The following is a 22,979-nucleotide window of genomic DNA, read 5'->3' on the forward strand; positions in this document are numbered from 1 at the left end:
CAGGCTCAGGAGAGCTTGTTAGAAACTCGAAATTTAAATGATTTGAACTGAGCCTGCTCCAGTCTTAAGGCTGCCCTCAGTAAATTCCTGTTTCAGCAAGCTCCTGTATACAAATGATTGTCTCCAGTGAGCTTCATGGTAGAAACAGACTCTCAGCTTTGAGTTTAAAGAACAGCCACTTTAGCTCAGGGAGAGTTGTATCTGTCTGGGGATCAGAAAGAGGCTAAATTTTCTGGGTTTGTGAGTTTCTTGGTTCTTCCAAGTCTTTCACACTGTGTGTGAGACTCACCCTTCCAAAGTACCTCTACTCCTGCATTTGCAGAGCATTGCTCATCCTCTGGCTTTGCGCCGGGGTGTTATCTGTTAGGTACCCAGTAACCAGGAAATAAAAGTCACCTTCTCCTTAGCTGTAGACTTATGAAGCAATCTACTTACTGTCATAAAGCTGAAATAAGGGATTTGACCTAGAGGGAAGCAAATTGTGTTACATGATCTGCATCAGGAGTGCTCTGCCCCCTCTTCCTTGATCAAGCGTTGAGTCATAGAAATCTGAGAAATCTGAATTCTGGGGACTGTTGTCACAGTCTGGCACGCTTCACAGTCCGTCAGAGCTGTGTTACAGTCGCAACTCTCTGGAGCAGGCAGCAATCCCAGGAAGGAAAGTGAGAAAAAGGAGGATTCTTAGGAATATATTGGCTCAAAGGCTATGCCCACTGAGGAATTAAGACTCTGAAACATGTTAGGGTAAGAAATGTATGACTAAAAAGTATACTAGAGTCCGTGAGTTTCTTTTCTGTGGCCCATAGTCACATTCTATTTTATTTTGTTTCACGTTATTTTTAGGTAAAAGTAAAACGTCTTGCCAAACAAGTTTAAAATGCCTATCTGATCTTCACTGAGGACATGTTCTCCCTACCTAAGTGAATTCTTCTGCTGGGCCAGCCTGCAGAAAAATTGCAAAATTGGTGAAGTTAACATAGTTCGGAATCCAGTCAAGATTTTCGCTGTGGCAAGGCGTATACAGTTCGACAGGTTATTTTTCAGACTGTGCCTGTCATGCTAGATTTGCGCTAGTTGCTAGAGCGCACACTACTGAAGCATTGAGGACACAACCCAGGACTTTGGTGCCACACATTCCTCTGCTGGCTAGCAGCTACTCACGGACACTTAGAAAAGTGTGTCAGGCCAGATGTGATCCTGGATATGTAGTTTTGTGTGTGTGGTTTTGGAGTGGGGGAGGGGTGAATTTAAATTGTTTTTTTAAGAAACAAAACAGCAGATAAATATTAAGAGTTTAAAATGTTGTTAATGCACTAAGATAAAGCTGGAGATAGGTAACTAAAATCTGACAGGAGCTGGTCTGGTTTTCTTCAAGTGAAAGCAGAAAAAAATGAAGAGGAGGTACTGAAAACCAGCAAGGAGATGTTTCTGAGGTGTTACAGTACCTTAAATCTCTTCTTTTTCTTTTTTCTTTTCTTGTTTTGTGAGGTAGGTGAAGCATAGAGGGAAAATGCTGTCAGTTGTAACCTGAAGAGAGGGGATGGGGATCAGACTCCCACAGCCCTTTTCTGTGCGCTGTGAGGAAAGAGGGCAACGATTGATTAGATCAAGTTTTGTCCTGTGTTATTAATGTTGTAGGAGTGCCAGACAGAAGATAATATGTGGCTGTTTAATGAAGGAGTACGCCATTTTTAACACTTTTTAATCTTTGTAATATTCAAATATTTTAATATGGTAATGTGAAGTATGAAATCTAATCCAGTTCTATTTAAAAAGTACAGGCTACAGTACACGTGCCATACTGCTATCTGTAAATTGTCAGCTGCATCAACTTCACAAATGTTTTCTCAACCTCAGTTTTGAGCTTGATATTTTGTATGAAGAATTAGGACTTGTGAGTGAGTAATAGTAATTTTCTTGGAAGTAGTAGAAGTCTGCAAAATATGCTTATGTTAGCATATATGTGCAAATGCAACAAAATATACTTACATTACTTATTAATTATTCACATCAATAGAGATTATAGTGCTGTCATTTTCCCATTGATCAGTCAGTGAGACTTCAAACACGACATTTTTGTAGTTTGGGTTACATTTTCTAATACGTGTATATTTTAATTGTAGGCATTTCAGGAAGATTTGGAACAGGAACAAGTCAAGGTGAATTCTCTTACCCACATGGTGGTGGTGGTGGATGAAAACAGTGGAGACAAAGCTACTGCTGCCCTGGAAGAACAGCTTCAGGTAACGACTGAACTTCCGTCTCTCAGAAAATAATCAACGGCATTAAGTGTTGATAAGGTTGAATAAGAATTGTTAGTAATATTGGGCATATCTCAGGAGATATTTCTGAGTGTGAGCTGAAATATTTTTGTAGGATGTGACTTTTATGTAGATGGATAGATGCACATATTTTGGTATAAAAAAATAATCGTTTATTTGAAATAGTGCTTGTCTTGAGAAAACAAACAAAAAAATCAAGAGGTACATTTCCTTACTAAACTGCTGTGAGAATAAGTGCTTTCAGACAGTACAGAAAATCTTATTCTATTCTCTGTTACAATATTGAATTTGCCTGATATGTTTGAAAATTTTGGTGACTTTGGAGTTACTCTGCATATAGCTATACTAAAATACCTGTCCAGGGAATTATCCTGAACTCTTTATCTTGTTTCCTCACATTCATATTTTTGTAAGATTAACAGATGTGATACTTGATGTATGTCAGAATGTGACCAGCGTATATATTCCTGAGCAAAGGAGATAGTTCACAATAGTTTTGTTTGTTTGATAAATAAACTGCTGGTCTAGACTGATCCAGTATTACATTTCCTTTGTTTCTATCAGTAAAAATTCTCAAAAGTAGACTGGGGATAAATCACATTTGAAAATCTTGCCCCTTTCACTCCTCAATCAATTTTGTTTACAGTCATTTTGTGGCAGCTTTATTCTATCTTTTCCTTCCCTTGGTCCACGATTCTCATTTGTACCATAGAAATTTGAGAAATAAATTGTACCCACTACATATTCAACCATGTTTAGCCAGGTTAGAGGATATCAGCCATCCAATTAGGAGCAATGTATGACTCATGGCATGAAGTTGCTATTTCACAAGAATGGCAGGTCTCTCCCCTTTATTCCAAACTACTGCTGACAGCTGAATTTTGCCCCTATCAGTTGCACTGGCCTGTAGTTTCAAGAAAATAATATCGATAACAAGCCTCTGGATTTGGCCAGTCTTGGTCAATCTGACCTTTCAAGGAAAATTCTCTCCTGGTTTCTGCTAATATTGGCCAATAAATATGTGATGTGTTCCTTATATATGATGCTGCAGTTGATGGGTGGATGCAACTGCAGCTTGCCCATGGGCTGCCTGATGTTATGAAACAAGTGGGTTGTGTTTCAGGTTCTGCATGGCTCCCAGAACCAATGAATATAAGGACTGTGCTCCAGATTATCAGGCAAAAAGTAAAAAAGTAAGGTCTGTTGTTTTTCACAGTGATAACTTTCCAGCTTAATATATTAGCAACTTCTAAACAACCACTCTTTCTGGAATGTTTTTGAGACTAGGCAGTGCAAGAGGGGTCAAAAGCAGAAGCAATCCAACAAGAACAACAGACATCTGTTTTCAAACCGTACGTTAAAATTAAAAGCTTTCCATGAATATAAAATACTATCCCCAAACAAATGTCTCATCCACAAAACTCATTCTACTTGCCCTACTTAGAAGGGTCTTACTACATTTAGACAAGCCCAGTCACAACCTAATGCTGAGGCTACGTTACACTCTCAGCTGGTTCTCAAGTAGTAGATTCAGCTTCCTTAATGCTTACCTAAGATTTTAAGACTACATCTACAGTTTGATGAACCCAGCAGTCTTAGCCTTGCAGTCGTCCAGACCAAGGATCTGATCAGATCCTGCTGTGAATGGACAAGGGGAAATCCATTACTGAGTTTCCTTTCAATGTGTAGTTAGGAGATTGATTTGAAACACACACAAACCCTGGAGCTGAAATACTGGTCGCTACTATTCTAGCTGTAGCTTGATTGCCTAATATTTCTTATTTAGAGACACAAGCCAATAGAAAAACTAAGTGCCAGAATTTTGGCAGGGGTTAGGCCTTCTGCATCTGGACTACAATGAGAAACTTGTAAACTTATCTTGTTCTGCAAAATGTTCATAATTTTAGTAGAGGAAAGAAAAAATGAGCAGCCTTATTGACAAAAACACAATGAAAAGCCTATTTATGTCTATTAAATTTCTGAATACAATAGCAAATAAGTTGTGTCTTTCCCTATTACTGCAGGAAGGCACAGTTTAAGGCACATCGAACAACCTTTATATTGGTAGGAAATAAATTTTATAGCAATATATAAAGGAAATACATTTTCATAATTGGAAATTAAAAGCTATAATATGGTCAATTTGGCCTGGATAATTTGCAGCATCTTCCCTGCAGCAAATACAACAATGTTGATTATTGCAGCCAGAGTAGTATGCCTTGTAATTTAAAGAGAATTATGGTTGTATTCTTTAATATCATCTGACATTCTAGATGAAATTTAGTGATCATTTTCACATTTTCCTTCGTTATTTTCATTCTCTGAAATTAAATATTGTGTGAGGTTTTGATTTTTTTCCCCCAAGTCTTGTATAGATGTTTTGTTGTTTTACCTCCTGGAGGAGCAGGACAATCTGAATTTATATTGTGCTAAATATAACTAGCATAAAATTCATGATTCTTACAGATGGGTTAATATTATCATTGACTGATTTGGGAATCTTGGCTTTTAAAAACAATTCTTAAGGAATATTTTAATTCCTGTTAAAACTGTACTCATCTGCTTTCACCTTTCTGATGATGGAAGGAAGTATATAACAAGTTTAAGGAAGTATGGTCATATACAGTTTTAGGGATACATAGAAATAGTTAACATCTGTTTTATGTAATGCACACTGAAGATAGGCAAGCATTAAAAACTTGCGGAGTGAAGTTAAAAATAAACAACTAGGAAGTAATTTTGAAATATCTGAGAGCCATTTCCTTCTTTGTTATGACTCCTTAATATTAACCTGTTTTATCTGTATTCAAGACCAACAAAAAGAGTTTGTCTGTTATTTCGTAACTTTTATTTCATTACTTCTGACAGAAGTAATGTGATTCCCTGTTGTAGTCAAGGAGGAGGATGTTGCATGTAAGAACCTACTTTGTTATGCAGAGTGCAAGTTTACTTAACAAGAGATTTGTCTTCTGATGAGAAACTCTTGCATGTGGTATATTTTGGTGTAACAAAATATCATGATCCACTGGCAAGTGCTTAAGGCATGTTCATTTTAAATGATACACAGTATGTGTGGATTTTTTAATGCTACTAATGGCTACATCAAACTGAAAGGAGATTTTTTTTAAAATAAGCAAGATCAAATAGTGAGTGTGTGCCCATTCATGTTTTTGTAGCCAAATTACAGTTACCAAGCAATACTATACACAAAGACACAGCGTTCTCTTAAAATATTATTTGGAGGAAGGTCATCTTTTCTTCCCCATCAGTTTCACAAACAGAAAAATGTATCGATGGTCACGTGACCTCTGGACATCTCAGGGATGATATATAGATGTGCTCTAATGCTTACTTTCTCCAAAGGTGCATTTATAGCATTATAAACAGAAAGTCTGATATTGAAAGAACACTAGATTAAAATGAAAGGGCCGACTTTTAAAGTAAAGAATGGCAGGACTGAATTTGTCTGTGAGTTTGCATCATAATGCAGCTTTTTTTGAGTAATTTCTGACTTTTCACATGCTTTCAGTCTTTCTAGGTATTCCGCTTTAAACTATGCCTCTTCCTAAGTCCAAAACTTTAAGTCCCATGTGGCGATAGTCACAAGACAGTATAAAAAGAAAACTCTTTGTGTGGGAAAATAGGGATTCCAAATCGCTTTGACAAAATTATCTGTTCACAATTCTACCACATTTTTTAGATAGCTGTTGAATCAGTGTTCTTTTTCACAGATGTCAGTAGGGTATCCTTATTCCATCTTACTTGTGGCAGCCCCCTCAAACTGCCTTTATACCAGGATTTGCAGCAAACTTCCAAAGGTTCGATTGCTTTGAACTACTCCTTGCAGGAAGTTACCAATTCAGGCTCCTATCACAGCAGTGACAGATGCAGAAAAGAGTGTCTTCTAGTGGATTATCAAATACACAACTAAACCAATCACATCTTGTGTGCTATCTTTAATCTGGCTAATTTGAGTACCAATAGCAGCAAATTAGTAATGAGTCTGGGATTTAGAATAGGTAGTACATGTTTGCCTAAGATGCTGAGAACTGACACTCCAAAATTACTTTACTGAATACTTTAGTGAAAATGCTTGGTCACTTGAGGAGCACAGGCCAGGCAAGGAAATAAAGCAGCACTCTGATCTATCAATTATTACTTCCCATTTAAATTCATCTTTAGTATCTAGTTATGTGAACCTTGGTATCATTAGTCACAATGATCTTAGTCTTCCAGACTCTCTTGCCAAGTGCTTGTATTGTGTTCAGTAGGATGAAGTAGATCCCTTGCAAACAGATGGTTCCAGAAATAAAAGTAAACTAGGAAAATACCTTGAGTGGAAGAGCGGAAAATTGAAATGGAATGTGAAATAGGTACAACTGAGATTTTTTTAACAGTGCGGGGAAAAAAAAGTTGAAAGGACTATTAATTATTGGACATGTTTAATCTAATTTCCCAGTTTGGTGGAATCGCATGTTCTCCAGTAAGATATCAGATCATGACTGAGATCTAAAATAAACAACAAATGCGCAGTCATAAGAGGCAGAATTAATTATTTTTAAATTAGCTATGTGAAGAAAGCGAGGCAATCCAAATGGATGGAAAGTGGGAAACATCCTAGCATTACTGTTGTAGCGTAGAATCCAAAGTCCCACAGAAAAGGTACCTGAAGCAAGACTCAAATTTGACATCCAGCAAAAAACACAGACGAAACTCAGAATGAAGTTGTCAGTTTAAGTGTCAGTAAAAATGATTGAATCATCAAGCAAATAGGGCTTTTAATAGTTTTAATTTGGACATTTGTGTCTAAGCCAGTATTTTATGAGAGCTTTCACTGGGCTATTAAAGGCAAAGCTCAAACATTAACAATTTAGTAAATAGAATTCAGACATTGCTATGGTAGGTTTACTGCATTAAAGAAATATGTAGAAATAGATGCGTGTAAACGGAATACAATGGAAATGTTTCATTTGTAACTGTACTAGTGGAGAAGTGCCTGTTACTGGGATCAAACATGCCAAACAGTTAGTGTTAATAAAAACTAAGTACATAGGTAAAGCTATGGGGCTTGAGCTGTTATGAGGGGGTGTGCAAAATTACATGCCTTTCTGCACAGGAGGGCTGTCACCACAGTCCATTTACTGCCCTTACAAAATACTCTCTCTCCTTTCCTGAGCGCACAAGAAGGCTGTTTGGATCGGGCAGGGGGAGGAAAGGGAGTTTCGTGTGGTATTTGCAAATTGAATATAAGTACAAGAGAGGTGATATGTTGGCAGGCGCACTCGTTAGAGCATTTGACAGAAAAGCACAGTAGAACAAAGCCTGAAGCTTGATTATGTGTCTGTTGGCCCGATTTTTTCAAGTAGAGAAAAACAAAAGTGCGCATTGTTATACAAAGGCTTATTAAAGCCATCTAAGTGGGATAATGATCAGGATCAGATTTTGTAGAAAGTGAACAGTTATTGCTATATAGTTGCCAAGACTGCATTTTCCAAGCTCCTGTAATTCAGTTATGTGGAATCTTCATAGTAACAAAACCAGATTTTTTTTAAGGGATTGAGATGATGATTCCTAAACTATTTTATAGACAGAGGCAAATAAATGTGTGTGTATGTATAAAGCAATTTAAAAAGTTATATGAAGTATATCTACGCATTTAAAAAGTCTTAAAAGACTGACAAGAATTTATACTGGCTTCAAATTAACATTGCAGAAGCTGTTAAGATTTATTCCACATGCCAAAAAAAAGGGTGGGTCTCATTTAGGAGACAGTTAATAGTACAGAAAGCCAAAGTGTCCCCTGAAACAAATTATCCATAAATATGTTAATGTTGCCTGGAAAAATAAAAGTAAACATAATTAAAGTGCTTCTTATAGATGATAAGTGGTTTGAGAGATTACGGCTAGCCTAGGTGAGTGTTAATATTAAATCTACTTTTAATGTTGTATACTCAAGGTAATAGTATGTGACATTTTGTGAGGCTTTATGTTTATGCTGCTGCTGTGAACTGGCTATTCAGATGCGTAACACCCAGACCCCATTAAACTCATTCGAGAGACTTATCAAAAATGCAGCTATGGATTAAGACTCAAATCCGTATATAGTGGTGTTAAACCAGAGGACTGAGCCTGTGAAACAGCTGCTGTAGTCTGACTCTTTTCTCAGTAGAATGTGGGAAATGACATTTAGCCCAGAGAAATCCCTGAATACCATAAAGAAGCCGGGAAAGGCAGGGAATTTTCACTCTGGTTATACCCAGCAGGACAGTAGGTCCCTGAAGGATGGGAGCCCTCTCATTCAAGTGAGAGCCCTCCCCAGGCCTCCGGATCCATGCTGGAGAGGGGTCTGTGGCGGAGGTACCAAATGCTTCTTGATGGCCCTTCCCCCTGCTGAGGGAGGCGACCCAAGAGTGTAATTCTCACGGTATTCATATTATTCAGGGTATTATCCTTTGATTGATGATGATATCTGGGTAGTTCTTGTAAAAATATGTCAAAATAATTGAACAAAGTTTAAAAAAAACAACAACTGCACACTCTGTTTATTGCAGCACAGGAGAAACTCAGTAAATGCATATAGATGAAAACATATTTCTACCATTCCTCATTAGTGTAAGGAGTGCTTAGCCTTACTTTAATAAAGAAGTATCTTTCAGATAAATTCTTCTATTAGTTGTAGACTTGCGGCTTGTTATTTCACTTTTTTGTATGTTCACACCACTGTTCCCAAGAGTTGTGTTCTTATTCATTTTATCCTAGTCCCATGCTTTCTTAATTTGACCTTTTTGCAGTCTAGAAATGTTTTAGCTTCAGCTTTTTGTATTCATAAAGAACGTTCTTTCAGAGGCCTCTTATTTAAAACAAAAAAGATTTATTTTAAAGGCAGATTTCTCTGAAAATTCCAGCTAGGACCGTAAAAGGCATTGCAAGGGAGCAAGAAAATATTTTGATTTTTACTCTGAATTCAATCAGTTTCTCAGGAGATTTGATTTCCCAGGTGGTGTTAACAAAAATTCTTGGTGTAGCCAGAGTTCCCAGACATCACTCAGGCTTCTTATAGGGTGAAATACATTTGTTGTGATGAAACTGATAGAATTGAGCACCATATGATTTAGTAGTCAATATCTACCTTATAAAGAAACAGCTTTTACATGATATTTCTGATCGAAACTGTGTCTTATATTGATTTAACCACACAGTATATCTCACTGTCACGTTTGTTATCGTCTCATGAGAAGTAACAGGTTTAAGGCACATCACAGTATCAACTCTTTTATCAGTACAGTTACTTAGCCATTTTACTTGTTTTACATATATTTTTATAAATGGTCTTATTGAGAAGAAAACAGGGTAGATTTTTATGCTTCTTTGGAATGATATAATCAAAATAGAGGTTTGTATTGACTTAGCAAAATTTTTTTAGTATGCAAATCAATGGGTTTCTTGGAGTAAAGGCAAAGGCAGGTATTTGATCTTGTACTCTTGAGTTTTTAGTATTTTCTAGATGAGCAAAAAGTACTTTTCAAGGTAGATCATAGTGATGCTGGAAAGTGATACTGTAGATGCTAAGAGCAAACTTTCTCATTCTTTACAAAACTGATTAAAATATGTGCTGCTCATATATGAGCTTTTTAAAAATTAGTCAGGTATGTGATATTTTTAAAAAGGTCCTTTTTATAAATAAATGATTTCCTGCTTTATGTATAAAACATCAGAAGAATGCAATATAATAAAAGTCTGCAATATAAAAAGTAGCATAGAAATAAAGAACGAAGTTTGGTGTTTGGTCTGTGAAGAGTTGGCTGCAGCACAGTGCATAGCTTCTGTTTAAACAATTGAACACAATATGCTGATATATGTAAAGGGATAAAGTAATTGACATACTTCACATACTTCACAGAACACCTATTTGAGTGTCTGTTGCTATTGCTATCATAGCTATCAAGGAAAATGATGATTGTATACCACTGACCAGCATATTCATTAAATGTGATTCCTTGATCTATGAGTGGTTGCAGCTTGCCTGCATATCTCTGTGGTAAGTTTATATTAATATGGAACGGTGCTAGATCCCACAGTTAGTGGTAATATAAGAGCATTTTGTAGCTTTACTGTTCCTAGGAGGGAGTCAGTCCCTCTGCACCGTGCTGAACTTTGTAGCCATTCTAATGTCAAGTATCTAAAATGCTGCTGCATTGTATGGAGCAGGTATATCTAAAATACAGTTACATTTAATTCATATTCTAGCAGAGAATGTTTACGAAGTTCTCCTTAAAAAGAGTTTGAAAAAAGAAATATTTATATTCTCTAACCACTATTTAGGAAGTGAATGAAAAAGAAAAGGTAAAATCGAATTCCAGTTACATAAGCATTTTTTTCAAAGCAATTAAATTAGTCAAAATGTAGTTTATAGAGAAAAGGCTTTAGTGAGTGTGCATTATAGTATACATAGTATTTAGTCTGCATGTTTATGGGATCATGGATTTTCTGTAAAAGGAGAAATTTGATTTTTTTTTTTTTTGGATAAGCTGATTGTCAATAATTTTCTGCAACTGTTCTGTGTCACACAGTTGAGCGATTTTATTTAATGATGAGTGGGTAAAATATGTTACTGTTCTCTACTTTATTTCCTGATTAGTTGAAGGCATAAATGTTTCATGAATAAGTATTTGTGGATGTTAATTTCGAAATTAGTGTTCTGAAATATTCACAGGCCTAACTAGCTTTTTTTTGTTAATGTATGAACTGGTAATCTTTGATAACGTTAAGTTTAATGGCAATCAAACAGTGACATACATAGCTCTGAAGTGATTTTAATGTAAAAAAATTAAATTCTTAGTTTGCAGAAATTACTTTTCTTTGGTCTATATCAAATTAACAAAGAAGGCAAATGCCAATACGTGATTCCAAATATATACCAAACCCATAGACCTAACATTAAATCTAAAAAACAAAACAAATACCTCAAGACCTACTTCAGATTTATGCAGTAAGAAGTATCAGAAAGTGGGTACTTCCAAGTCTTAGAAAGTCACATATTTAAGCTGTTTTAGATGGGGCACAGTTCTGAAATTAGCTTTATTGTGCTAGTTGATCAGAGGTAATTTTCATTTTTCTAAACTGTGCCAGTATCTATTATGATATGACTGAATGGCATGACAACTGACCATTTGATCTGTAAGATTTATTATAGTTTTTGCCTTCATTAAATAAAATACATAGCATAGCATCTGCTGACTGACATAAAATTGGTATGTCAGTTGTGGGCCTTGCAAAGCCACAAATTCTAATGTCAACGTTGAAGTCTTACCTTTCATTTTCTAGCAAGTGTAATATTAAATTCTTTCATTCCTGATTGATAGAAAATGCATTGGATCTTGTACCTACATTTCAGTTAGATATAATGTATTAAACCGTTGGCTTTAAAAATTCACTCTTTGAATGCTGTATTTTTGCTAGTTGTAAATTGTAGTCCCTATGAAGGAATAAATTAATTCCTTATTTCTCGTTGAAAAAAAGGAAGAAACTGGGTTTTTTTGGTCAAGACATAGGTGTTTGAGGTAGATGAGGAATAAGAATTTAGAGGTATGAAATATCCTACACATTTTAAATGGTTTCTTATTTGGGAGGAGCTTTATAATTTGCATTTGGTACTGCAGGATAATTGCATCATTGTAAAGTGATCGAATAAAAGTTTTATAGTAAATTGCATCATCACAGCTGTAATAACTCTCATCCTCTGTAATAATTCTCATCCTCTGTCTTACACATTTTTCTCTGAAGTATAAAACAAAAATTAAGTGCTAATGCTTAACTCAAGATAAAATTAAGGAAAGAGAACAACACAGGGGTTTGTGCAATTTTAAAACATATAGAGTAGCATGCACTAGAAATTTACAGAAAACCTCAGTGGTGTTTGTGCTCATCTGTTAGCTTATAGGATTTTTTTCCCAATAAAACTCACTGCAACATTGCAAAAGAGAAAGGAATTTAGATCAACTAAGTTGACAGTGCTGCTTTAGAGCCAAAAGCTTTATTGCTATGATCAAATCTTTGGGTGCTCTAATTACATGTCGAGTAGTTATGTTTTGGGGCATCGTAAAGTTTTGGAACTGTTTTTTTCAGCACATATTGCCAAAGATTTAATAGAATGATATGTCTGGAGATTAGTATTAAAATTCTCTCCCTCTTTTTGGCTCTATTGCTTTTTCTATTCTCTCCATTTCAGTCTTATCTCAAACAGTGATTATGTCCATTTCAGTGTGACCTGCAACATATTTTAAGGATTGTAAAAAAAATGCATTATGAAGGTCTTTTCACAAAAATTTGTAATACCATAGGAAAATCTGATGACCCTGTTTTAAAAAACATAAGCAAATGCAGATATTTATTGTGGGTTTCTTTCTTTCTAGCACTTTGGAGACCGGTGGGCTGCCATCTGCAGATGGACAGAAGATCGATGGGTCCTTCTGCAAGATATTCTTCGTAAATGGCAGCATTTTGCAGAAGAACAGGTGAGTAGTGTTAGCAGTTATAAATTGGAATGTTCTTCAAAAAATTGCACCAGGAATGGCCTGACTGAACCCTTTTCTTTCTGTTCTCTCTAATATTCTTTCAGTGCCTTTTTGATGCATGGCTTACTGAGAAAGAGGATGCTGTGAGCAAAATTCATACAACTGGCTTTAAAGATCAAAATGAAATGCTGACCAGTCTACGCAAATTAGCTGTATGTATTTTTCATTGTCCTGTTTTATGTTTAGCTTTCCCATTCATGAGTCTGAATGCACCTGGTTTTATCTCACTCTCAAACACTATTGTTTAACAGAACAGCTTTTCATATTTCTGGGAATGGATGTTATCTCAAGGGCATGAAATTGTTTGGTCCATGGTCTTGCTGATCAAGGAACAAACAGGCACAGATTTTTTCTTTGTCTGTCTCTTCAGTCAAAAGTTTAGGAACTGAAGTTGCGTGTATGTCTTAATAAGATTTCTTTTATTTTTAAAGTTTCTTTGCCAATGTTATTGATATACACGTGTGTGGCTGAGTCATATGTATATGTGCAGGGACATGCACACATATGAATACACACAGGAGTAAGTACTGATCATACGGCAAACTTGACAGACACTCCTTAAACCTGAAAAAGCTTAAGACTCAGAAGTTGTGAAATTAATTAATATTAGTTTACAACACTACCTCAGCTGTACATACATACAATACACCCTTTTCCATGTGTCATTTACATCATTCTTCAGAAAATACTCTTCATTTCATCATCTGTAAGTGGGGAATACACTTCTGAGTGGTCTAGAAAGATCCCTTGCTGGTAAAGCTGGGAAACTTGGCACAGTCTAGACTGCCAGATGATTTTATCGCTTTAGGGCCTCTAAAAAGAAAATGGGATGTTAGGCTCTATTTTTGTACATAAGGACGATTGTTTATGCACTTGAAGGAAAGGAAATATTCATCTCCATGCTTATGCTAAAGTAGGTAAATTGTCATTACAGTAAATAAAAACTTCAATGGTAATCTGCCATTTAAAGAATCATTACTAGTTATTTTGTCAAATAGAATAGAGAGCTTCCTAGGCATTATTGCAGGACTTGGTTTGGCAGTTCATATACTAGAATTTTCAGGCATGGACCATTTTGAAGTTATTACAATGTGATTATACAATAGGATCAAATTTAAATTTTTAAAAAATATTTTTAAATTAATGTCTTTCTCATTGTCTGCCTGAATTAAAATAGAAACATTTGAGCTTTTGCTCTATGAAAATCTCATGATGTTACTGAATTTTAAGTAATTCTCTGAGGTTTTTAAGATTCATGTATTTTACCCTCACATACACAAAGGTATAATTATTTGTTTTTTAAACAAAATAAAAAATTCTTACAACTTTTTTTCTTTTAATTCATGAATATCTTACAGTTGGTTGGTTTCTTACATTGATTCATGCAATGACTAAGAAGTTAGTAATTGTTGAAATTTATTGAAATTTGAGACCCAAAATTATGATTATCAGTGAAATTATAGTTAAGAAACTGGAATTATTTTGCTATCCCTCCCTTTTTTTTTTTTCTTCTTTTCAACTGTAAAACTCTTACTGGGCTAATAAAACAGCATATGTGGAAGTACAGACATTTATTTTGATTAAAGTTGATTTAGAATTAAGCAAACTTCTATGTAAAGCAAAAGAAGTCTACATATAGTCAGTTTTCTCAGTTGATATGCTTCTTGCAAACTCTAGTAATTTAACCATTAAGCAAGCTTGAGGGTGACTTCAGGCCAGTCTTTTATTAATGAGTAATTAGCTAGAGGTAGCACAGGATGTTTTAGACTCTGCATGAAGAGAAATTTATGGAGAGAAATTCAGATTTATTCAGTAATGTAGTACATTTGGGATTTGGCAAGATGTTGGAGAAGACAGGAACTGGAGTTTGAAACATCACAAGTTGTGAAGTAGCAGTATATGAAAGGTTTGAAAGTGTTATGGATAAGGCTGGTTTGGATCCCTTTCTAAACTGGTTGGAAGTATGATGTCAAGAAGGAGATACTTTAATAGTATTTTCATAAAATTGGTTAATGAAATAAATACGAATTCTTACAGATTTAATTATAGCGTCTGCTTAACTGTTAAGTGTTACTGTAAATAAAACATTGCCATTCTTTCATGAAACTAAATGTTTGACCATGATAGTAAATAAAGTGAATCCCCAGTCGCCCTCAGCCCCAACGAGAATTGTGTCATCCTTGACAGAACAGTTGGGTTTTTTTAATAGCAACTTAATCTTCTTTTGTGCAGGTGAATAACTTGTGGTGTTTTTAGAAAAAGCTGATCCATAATGTAATGGTTTAGCTATTTAAATGCTGATGGAATGCTGGAAAAAATATGGCCTATTTAGTCTCTATGATTTGTAGCAGACATATTTTCTATTGGGTTCTAGGCGTAGTAGAAGGTTTCTCAATTCTAGTGAGTACATATTTTACCTGCACACAATACCACATTGTCAGGGTTTTTGTAGAGAAAGATGTACTATTTTAGTATTCCCTGAGTCACAGGGAATTTGTATTAATGGATTACCCACATGTAATTTCTTACCAGGGAACATATTCTTCCACTGTCGAACTGTTTTTTAGAAATAGGGAAAAAAGAGATCATGGTATCCTGACACTGAGCATAGTATCCTAACACTGAAATTCAAAGCATGCTTGTCTTTTGGCATATGACATTTTAGACATAGGGGTGTGTTTGGGTGTAGTGAGGGAAAAGCTGTCATGAAAAATCTTATAATTAGGCCAGCTTATTCCATGATTGTAAAGGCAGGTCCGTGAGGCAGCGAACAGAATTCATATACATTCTCTCACTAATACAAAAAAAGAAGTTTACATTGATAACAGTATGGTAGCTCAGTCCCTCTGCTCTCTAATCATTTCGAGCAGCAAATTACAGTACTAGTTCTTCCTTTCAAAAAGAAGTTCAGTTAGAACCAGCCTCATATTTTGTATCTTGAGAACTGAGGTATCACAATATGGTATGAGACCTTCCAGCCTATATCTCCTACCTCTCTTACATCCACAACCTGGCACGATTAAGGTCATGTTCTTTAGTTAGATTTGGATCTCTTAAGCCTGAAGGCAATTTCTGATGATACTTGGTTAAACCATTTATCATTATGACTGTTCATTTGAAATTCAACAGCCCTCTAAAATGCCTTAAATGACTTTTTGTTTGTTTTGGGGGGGTTATTTTGAGTCTGTTGAGATGCTGTTCACAGTGTGAAAAAAAAATGATTCTTATGTCGTGTTAATAAATACATAGTAACAAATACAAGGTAAAATACTGAAGAGAGAGCAAGTGGTAGTTTTCATGCATATTTGCAGTTCAAGATAACTGTGAAGAAATCTGGCTTTAACTATTACTTGCTAACACAGAAATACAGAGTGTTTTCTTCTTCACAGTAATTTTATCTCAGGTTTCTCAAGTGGGAGGAAATACACTTTTAGGTAAGAAGGCCTTTGAAAGTGAGGACTATTATTTCTTGAAGTAGATTTTCATTTGCCAGCACTCCCTAAACTGATATTCAGTATGCATACATTTTCAGACTTTAATAAAGATTTTAAGTAAGCAGAAAGAAAGGGATTGATTCTAAATCAAAATCGCTACACATGGATTCCTTTTTTAGTGGTTTTGTGCTGGGAGATTTTTGCAGCCCAAATTTCTGCTCATTTATTCGACAGCCCAAATTCTGATTGTTTATTTGACTTGGTAAAAACCAGCATGTTTCCCCAAAATTTGATTCACGCTAACGATTTGACTACCGGCTCACTATTACCAACAAATAACAGTTCTTTGTAGGTTTATTCTCAGATATGATCTGCCAAACTGAGCGAAGGAGGCAAGTTAAAACTTATTTTTAATAAAACTGTGTAAATTAAGTTTTATTATTCAGGTTGGCATCAGAATACCCTAATGTATAGAGGCTGGGATACACTCTGAGCAGTGCGAGCCAGAGTTTCAAAATCCATTTAATAGAGGAGAGATTCTGAATGTCCTGAACATTATGGTGTCCCTTCGCTTCCCTCACTTACATCACTCAAGTTTCATTGTTATTTTTTCCCAGCTGAAATGAATAGCTGACTGGAAATATATTTTTGGTTAATGTAGCAATTCACTCGGTTCTAACTGTGCATTAAAGCTGATACCAAGTCAGTTGATTTCTTCTTATTTTATGTACAGTACCCACAATGTCTATTTGTCAGAACTTTAGTTCAGATAAAACTCATTATTGCAAGAAATTCTGTGTTTCTAAATAATCATGAATGGCTTCTTTCACAGGATTCGTTCAGTATTTGTATGTAAAAGTTTATTTCCTTCGTCATTAACTCTCTTCAGGGACCTAATTAGTCTAAAGGGCAGAAAAACTGCTTAGGCATTGTTGCTTTGCATATGTATTACCACTGACTGCTCTTCATCTGTTTGTGATGCTGATGGCTACTTGTTCCAGTTGTAAAATATTTCCTTAAAATAATTGTTTTTTATTCCCCCCCCCCCCACCACCACCATTTGTTCACTGTCACTATCATTATCTCTGAATTCTTACACAAGGCAAAGGATGATATAAAGCATGAACAAGACTGGAGGATATGATGTACTGAGTATATAGGACATAAGTGGACAGGCCGAAGTGAAATTTTTCTGCCACTTATGGCATGAGCTTGATAGGTTATTTTGATGCCCTGCACCTAGATTTTCCAACCCGTAAAATGTAGGTGATGGTGTTTTTCTATTCCATAAAGCTGGCTGAGATATAACAAAAAGGTATACAAGATCTAGATATTTATATTTAAAATTAATATTCCATTAGTGTAGGGTTAAGTCTTCACTTGCTTCACTTAACGCAAATTTCTTCACATATTAGAAGTAACATATTAGAAACTACATTAATGCTGAGTCTTGGAACAAATCTCTCAGCAGCCAAACAATTACTTTCACATTTTACAGCAGATATTGCTCATTAGAATATTACAACGGGCAAGGAATGAGTTTGGTGATGTTTAAGGAAAAGAAAAACAATAATAGTGAAAGTAAAAGCTTGATAACAAAAAAACCCACCATGTGGAAGCATATTACTAACAGAGAGAGAAAACCACTTTATAATGTTCAAATATCAGAATATTAGTGCCTTACTGTATGTTGCTGTTGACATACTGCACATGTATTTGGAATAAGCTTCTGAAAACATGGTGAAGTATGTATAGTGGCTTATCTGTGTCTGTGTTACAATTCTCCAGCCCATGCTTTGTATCTCGCATTATAGATATTTTACTTGCACATACTGTGAGGGTGGTAGTAATATAGCACATTGATATCCTTTCTTTGTGAAATTTAATTAAAATAATTAAGATGTTAAACCAGGGAAGATCTAGCACTGTAAGTTAATGAATACAGGATTTAAAAAACTGAATTAAGAAAGAACTACTATAAAATAAATCTTACACAAATGTGTTTGATAGAAGTTATGATTGAATTACTTAATACTTACAATACTCTTGATTCCCTTGCAGACTGGTAAATTGCATATTTTGTTATTTCTTGAGTATTTAGATCTGTTCTTGCACAAGAAAAAATCAGAACCAGTGCACAATTTTGGCTACTGTAGCACGTTGACAGGTTTTCAGTAAAGAAGCGTGAAAACAGAATTTCCCAGTATATTTTTTTTATAGGTTAACCATTGCCACCAAAAGAATATTGGGTAGTACTGAGTGATAACTTTGATAGATACATAGTTTTAGCATCCTTCCCTTTCTAGTGGTTCATTTGCTGAGTGCTCCATGTATCAGGGCTTGATGCTTGCCTGATTTCTACATTGTACAGCCATTGACAGCTGTGGAGATTGGAAATAAAACACTGCCAATCAGAATTCAATGATCGTGTTTCATAGGGTACTATTTTGTTCTCTCTTTTTGATGGTTTTAGTTACTGGCTTTCAAGCCAGCTTTTTCTGCCACCATAGGCCCCAGGGAGAAGTCAAATATAGTAATCCTTGAAAATTCAGGCAGTAAATTACTTTCCATCTAGTCTGCTGTCTATGTTAGATCTGCTGCTATGTCAGATTCTTAAATATGAAGTATGCGAGCTGCTATTTGTTAGGGAGATGTCAGTTTAGAGTTTGATGTTCACTATGTCTATCATCAGTATTTATGATGTTTTGAATCATAAATACTGGAAATAATGGAAAGAATTTTCTAATTTTCTTTATACTAAACTGTATTTTCTTTTTACTAAACTGTATTTTAGATCACAGTTGCGATGTTAAGGCTACAGGCAAATGTATGTAGACTTAATTCTGTTAACTGTAATGGTTGTGTAATTATCCATCTTGAAATTTATAGGAAATGTTATGGAGATCAGATTACCATCCCCAGCTGCATAAAGATTTCAAAATTTGGCCCTGGTTAGTGCAGATAAGTGTGTGGAGAATGAGTGCTTAAGGGACAAAAATCAGTGAGGTAAAACCAGTAGAAGTAGTAAGAAAACATTTCCGGGGGTAACTGGAGATATGGATGACTCTTGAATCTGTGAACCGCCTACTTCACAGAGTAGATTGCCAAGATTTCAGGAGTTTCAAGATCCCTTGGCAGTTTACTTCAGTAGAGTCACGAAGACTGAAGATTTCTCATTTTCCATGAGCATCTCTGCCTTCTGGGGGTCTGATGACTCACAGGGTGCAGCAGTTGGGAATGGGAATTTCCAGGCCCCCAGTGCATGGTGGCTTTCTTTGCACACTCAGGGCAGCTCCCCAGGTTCCCAAGACTTCTTGATTCCTTGGCAGGCTACTGCCACCTGAGTAGGACCTGCAGAAATCCCAGAAAGATGAGGAATATACAATTCTTTATTATTTCCAAAACTAAACATCTTATTTTCGGGAGCTTGTTTTTTCATCCTAGTTTGGGGTGAAATACTGTTTTTCCAGAAACCCTTTTTTTCCTGATCAGTTTTCATGTTTGGGATATGGGCACAGCACAACAAAACTTTAAAGAAGTATTATTTGAAATGTTGATACAGTTGTTAACATTAATGCAGTTTTAAGGTTGCTAAAGTCACACAGCCTTCAGTTTTTTGATTTATACTCCAACCTGAGGCAGTCTGTGATGCCTGGAATTGCTCCACCTGTCATGTTTTATTGCTTTGTGAAGTATAATGTGTCCATTCCACTGTCAGCTTCACCAGCCGTTTTCACAATAACAGCAGTGTGGAAGTATAGACGTTTATATGAAATATTCTTACCCCTTTTCATTTCTTTATGGTGCTTTCTTTGGGGTTTTTCTTCCAGGTTTTTCTGTATGAATTACTGTTCTTCTCACTGTTACTTTGTTTAACAGATCCTAAAAGGAGATCTGGAAATGAAAAGACAAATGATAGGCAAGCTGAATTCACTCAGCCAAGACCTCCTTGTAGCTTTGAAAAACAAAGCTGTGGCTCAAAAGCTGGAAAGTCGTCTCGAAAATTTTGCTCAGCGCTGGGATAGCCTTGTGCAGAAGTTAGAGAGCAATTCTAAGCAGGTTTGTTAAAAACATCATTTTGTCAGTTGGTGATGGTTAAATCCTTTGCCAGTCAAATGCCTGAAGTAGTTTTGGTGCTGTTTGTCATGTTGTTTTAAATCTTTTACCTGCATGATTGCTTCAGACACAGTGTATTTTTAGGACAGCAGAATGCAACTGTTGTATAACTTTCCAGAATATTATTTATCTCTTTAATTTTGATTGCTCTCCTTTATGGTGTTGATAACTTTGTAGGGTTTTTAACTATGTTTATACAATCCATAATGAAAATATTTCCAGTTAATTTATTTTTAACCTATAATAGTTGGTCACTTCATATACACTGTTTTTGTGGCTATCTCTGTGGAATAGCACTTAGTCTGAAATTACTATTAGAACCATTTAGTAGTTAAACTGAAATTATTTTTATTTCTTTTCAACAGTGAAAGTTTATGTAATTACTGCTTCACTTCTGCTTATGTTATTCTGACTTAGAGATTAAAAAATAAGCCTACAAAAAGAGAAGTTTCATGGAAAAATAAAGGAACCCATACCTGTGGCCAAAATATCAATGAAAAAGAAATTCATCTGCTATTATTCTGTCTTACTTCTTTTTGTTACCCATAATATATTAAAAAAGAAATCGAGGTGCTAATGCTTCACATTTGTTAAACCAGATCAAAGCTATGGTGTAGTATTCCAAAATGTATCCACTTATTTTTTTCTAACCATCTGTCAACATCTCTTTCTTGATGGAATTAAACCAAAGTCAGCTCACTTTTTTCCATTCCCTTATCTCATTAATGTTGAGTTAGTTTCGTACCAACATAATTTGACTATTGAAATGGAAGAGGGCATTAAAGCTTTCTAATAATAACACAAGGCAAAATGTTCCTGCATGTTCCTCTAAGCTTCCTAGAGCGCTTGTCACATTTCTGGTCAGTCTGATTCAGTTCCCTCTACTGTGTTGCAAGTTCTTGTTGCTATATGCTAATGTTTCTACTGCCTTATGCTGGACACATATAAGGAAAGGTAATTAAATGAAAGCTCCTATATTTCCTGTGGCAATCCAGGTGTCTCTCAATACCCTCATTCTAAACTCATATTTATTCCTTTTCTTTTGCTCTGGTCATTGCTGTTTAGCTGAAGTCAGAAGAATTAATTTGGGAGAGCAGAAGAGAGACAAAACACAATAGGGAAAGGGAACAATTCTACTTAGCAACAGAAGTCGAAAGGAATTTGTGCTATACAGCATTTGTAGTGATAAAATTTGAAGATTTGATTTAACTGTTGCCTATTTACACTAGGAAACCTGTTGCTTCTATGCAGAGAAAAATCCAGAGATGCATTTTGAATTTGGGACAGCTAAGGTCTCATGATTTCAAGAACTCAGTATGTCAGGCTGCAGGCTTATGGGTTTTGGAAACTTCTCCACAGAGTACATTCTTCATATCTTCTACAGGACAGTACTGCCCTCCAGCTTGGATTGTTTTGCTGACCAACACAAAGATGAGATGTGTTTTTCCTTGTGTAGTTAAAGTTCCTAGCAGTGCCTAGTGCACAGTCTGTGCAGTCAGAGCATCTCAAAGCCTGTAGCTGCCCAGCTGTGCACAGAATTCAAGCCCATCTGGGATAGAGGAGAAGCTGTCTGTGTAAACTTTAATGGCTGAGCATGGTCTCAAGCCTGCCTCTGTAAATTTGTTTCTTACAGTAACTGCAGAGCAGGGCTCTCTGTGAATACCTTTTGAAAAGACGGTATTTTACAAGCTGCATTCCTGTGGTGTCCTACAAGAAAAGCAAATGTTATAGACCAGCATTCATTTATTTTAATCAGCTTACACAGTATGTACACAGTGTGAGAACATAAATTTAGTAGTTCAGTAGCTCCATTTTTTAGAAAAATAAATCTATTTAAGATTCCTAACATTCTTCTTCCTAACAGTCTAATTCTAAATACCAGTAATAATTGACACCTTAACCTCTCTGGTCTTAAGAAATACACAGTTAAAACTTTCTTCATGTATTTTTATTTCACAACATCTTACAGGTATTACAGGAAAAAATATATAATATATACATATATATATATATGAGAAAATTATAGGAAAACAATAGAAATGTGAAACCCTAGTTACATAAATTGAGAAAGAAGGGTCTTCATGTTAAAATATAAGAAATCACCCACTAAACTCAGAAAAGTAGGAGTTACATATTATGTGTGCCACCTTTACAGAAAAAAATAGAACCATAAAAGGCTATCCAATATATTATAAACTGTTTATGCCCTATAAACTGCTCAGTGAAAATCAGTATTCTAGGTATTCAATTAAAAGCTGCATTTATATCCTGTAATAAATAATATTTCCATTAATATTTTGCTACTTAGTTTCTTCTTCCAAACTGTGCTCGTACCATAAATAAAGTATTTGTCACTTTTTACTTACAAGACCAGTTTTTCAAACCTGCATTCGTAATATCATGTTTAGAGTTCCCACAGTTTTGATGACAGAATTTTTGAAATCATTTTGAAATTTTATTTCAGAAGATGATGCTATTTCTTTTTTCTCATCCTTGTCCTCACTCCCTGGCACATGCATGCCTTCAGTTGCTTTGGTATATTCATGTTCATAGCTGTAAAAAGCTATTTCGTT

At 35.4% G+C, this 22,979-nt stretch overlaps 1 protein-coding gene across 9 annotated transcripts in view; it reads left to right on the forward strand.

Moving 5' to 3' along the window:
* The window catches only part of DMD (dystrophin), a 1,316,184-nt gene that overhangs the window by 496,731 nt on the left and 796,474 nt on the right, over nt 1-22,979 (forward strand). For all 9 annotated transcript variants that reach the window (XM_026096811.2, XM_064497835.1, XM_064497804.1 and 6 more), the window contains 4 exons: nt 2,124-2,243; nt 12,695-12,796; nt 12,901-13,008; nt 20,170-20,349. In XM_026096811.2, the coding sequence (XP_025952596.2) occupies nt 2,124-2,243; nt 12,695-12,796; nt 12,901-13,008; nt 20,170-20,349 (510 nt within the window). The remainder of the gene's footprint in view (nt 1-2,123; nt 2,244-12,694; nt 12,797-12,900; nt 13,009-20,169; nt 20,350-22,979) is intronic.

This window comes from Dromaius novaehollandiae, chromosome 1, assembly GCF_036370855.1.
Source record: "Dromaius novaehollandiae isolate bDroNov1 chromosome 1, bDroNov1.hap1, whole genome shotgun sequence".
Taxonomy (NCBI): Eukaryota; Metazoa; Chordata; class Aves; order Casuariiformes; family Dromaiidae; genus Dromaius; species Dromaius novaehollandiae.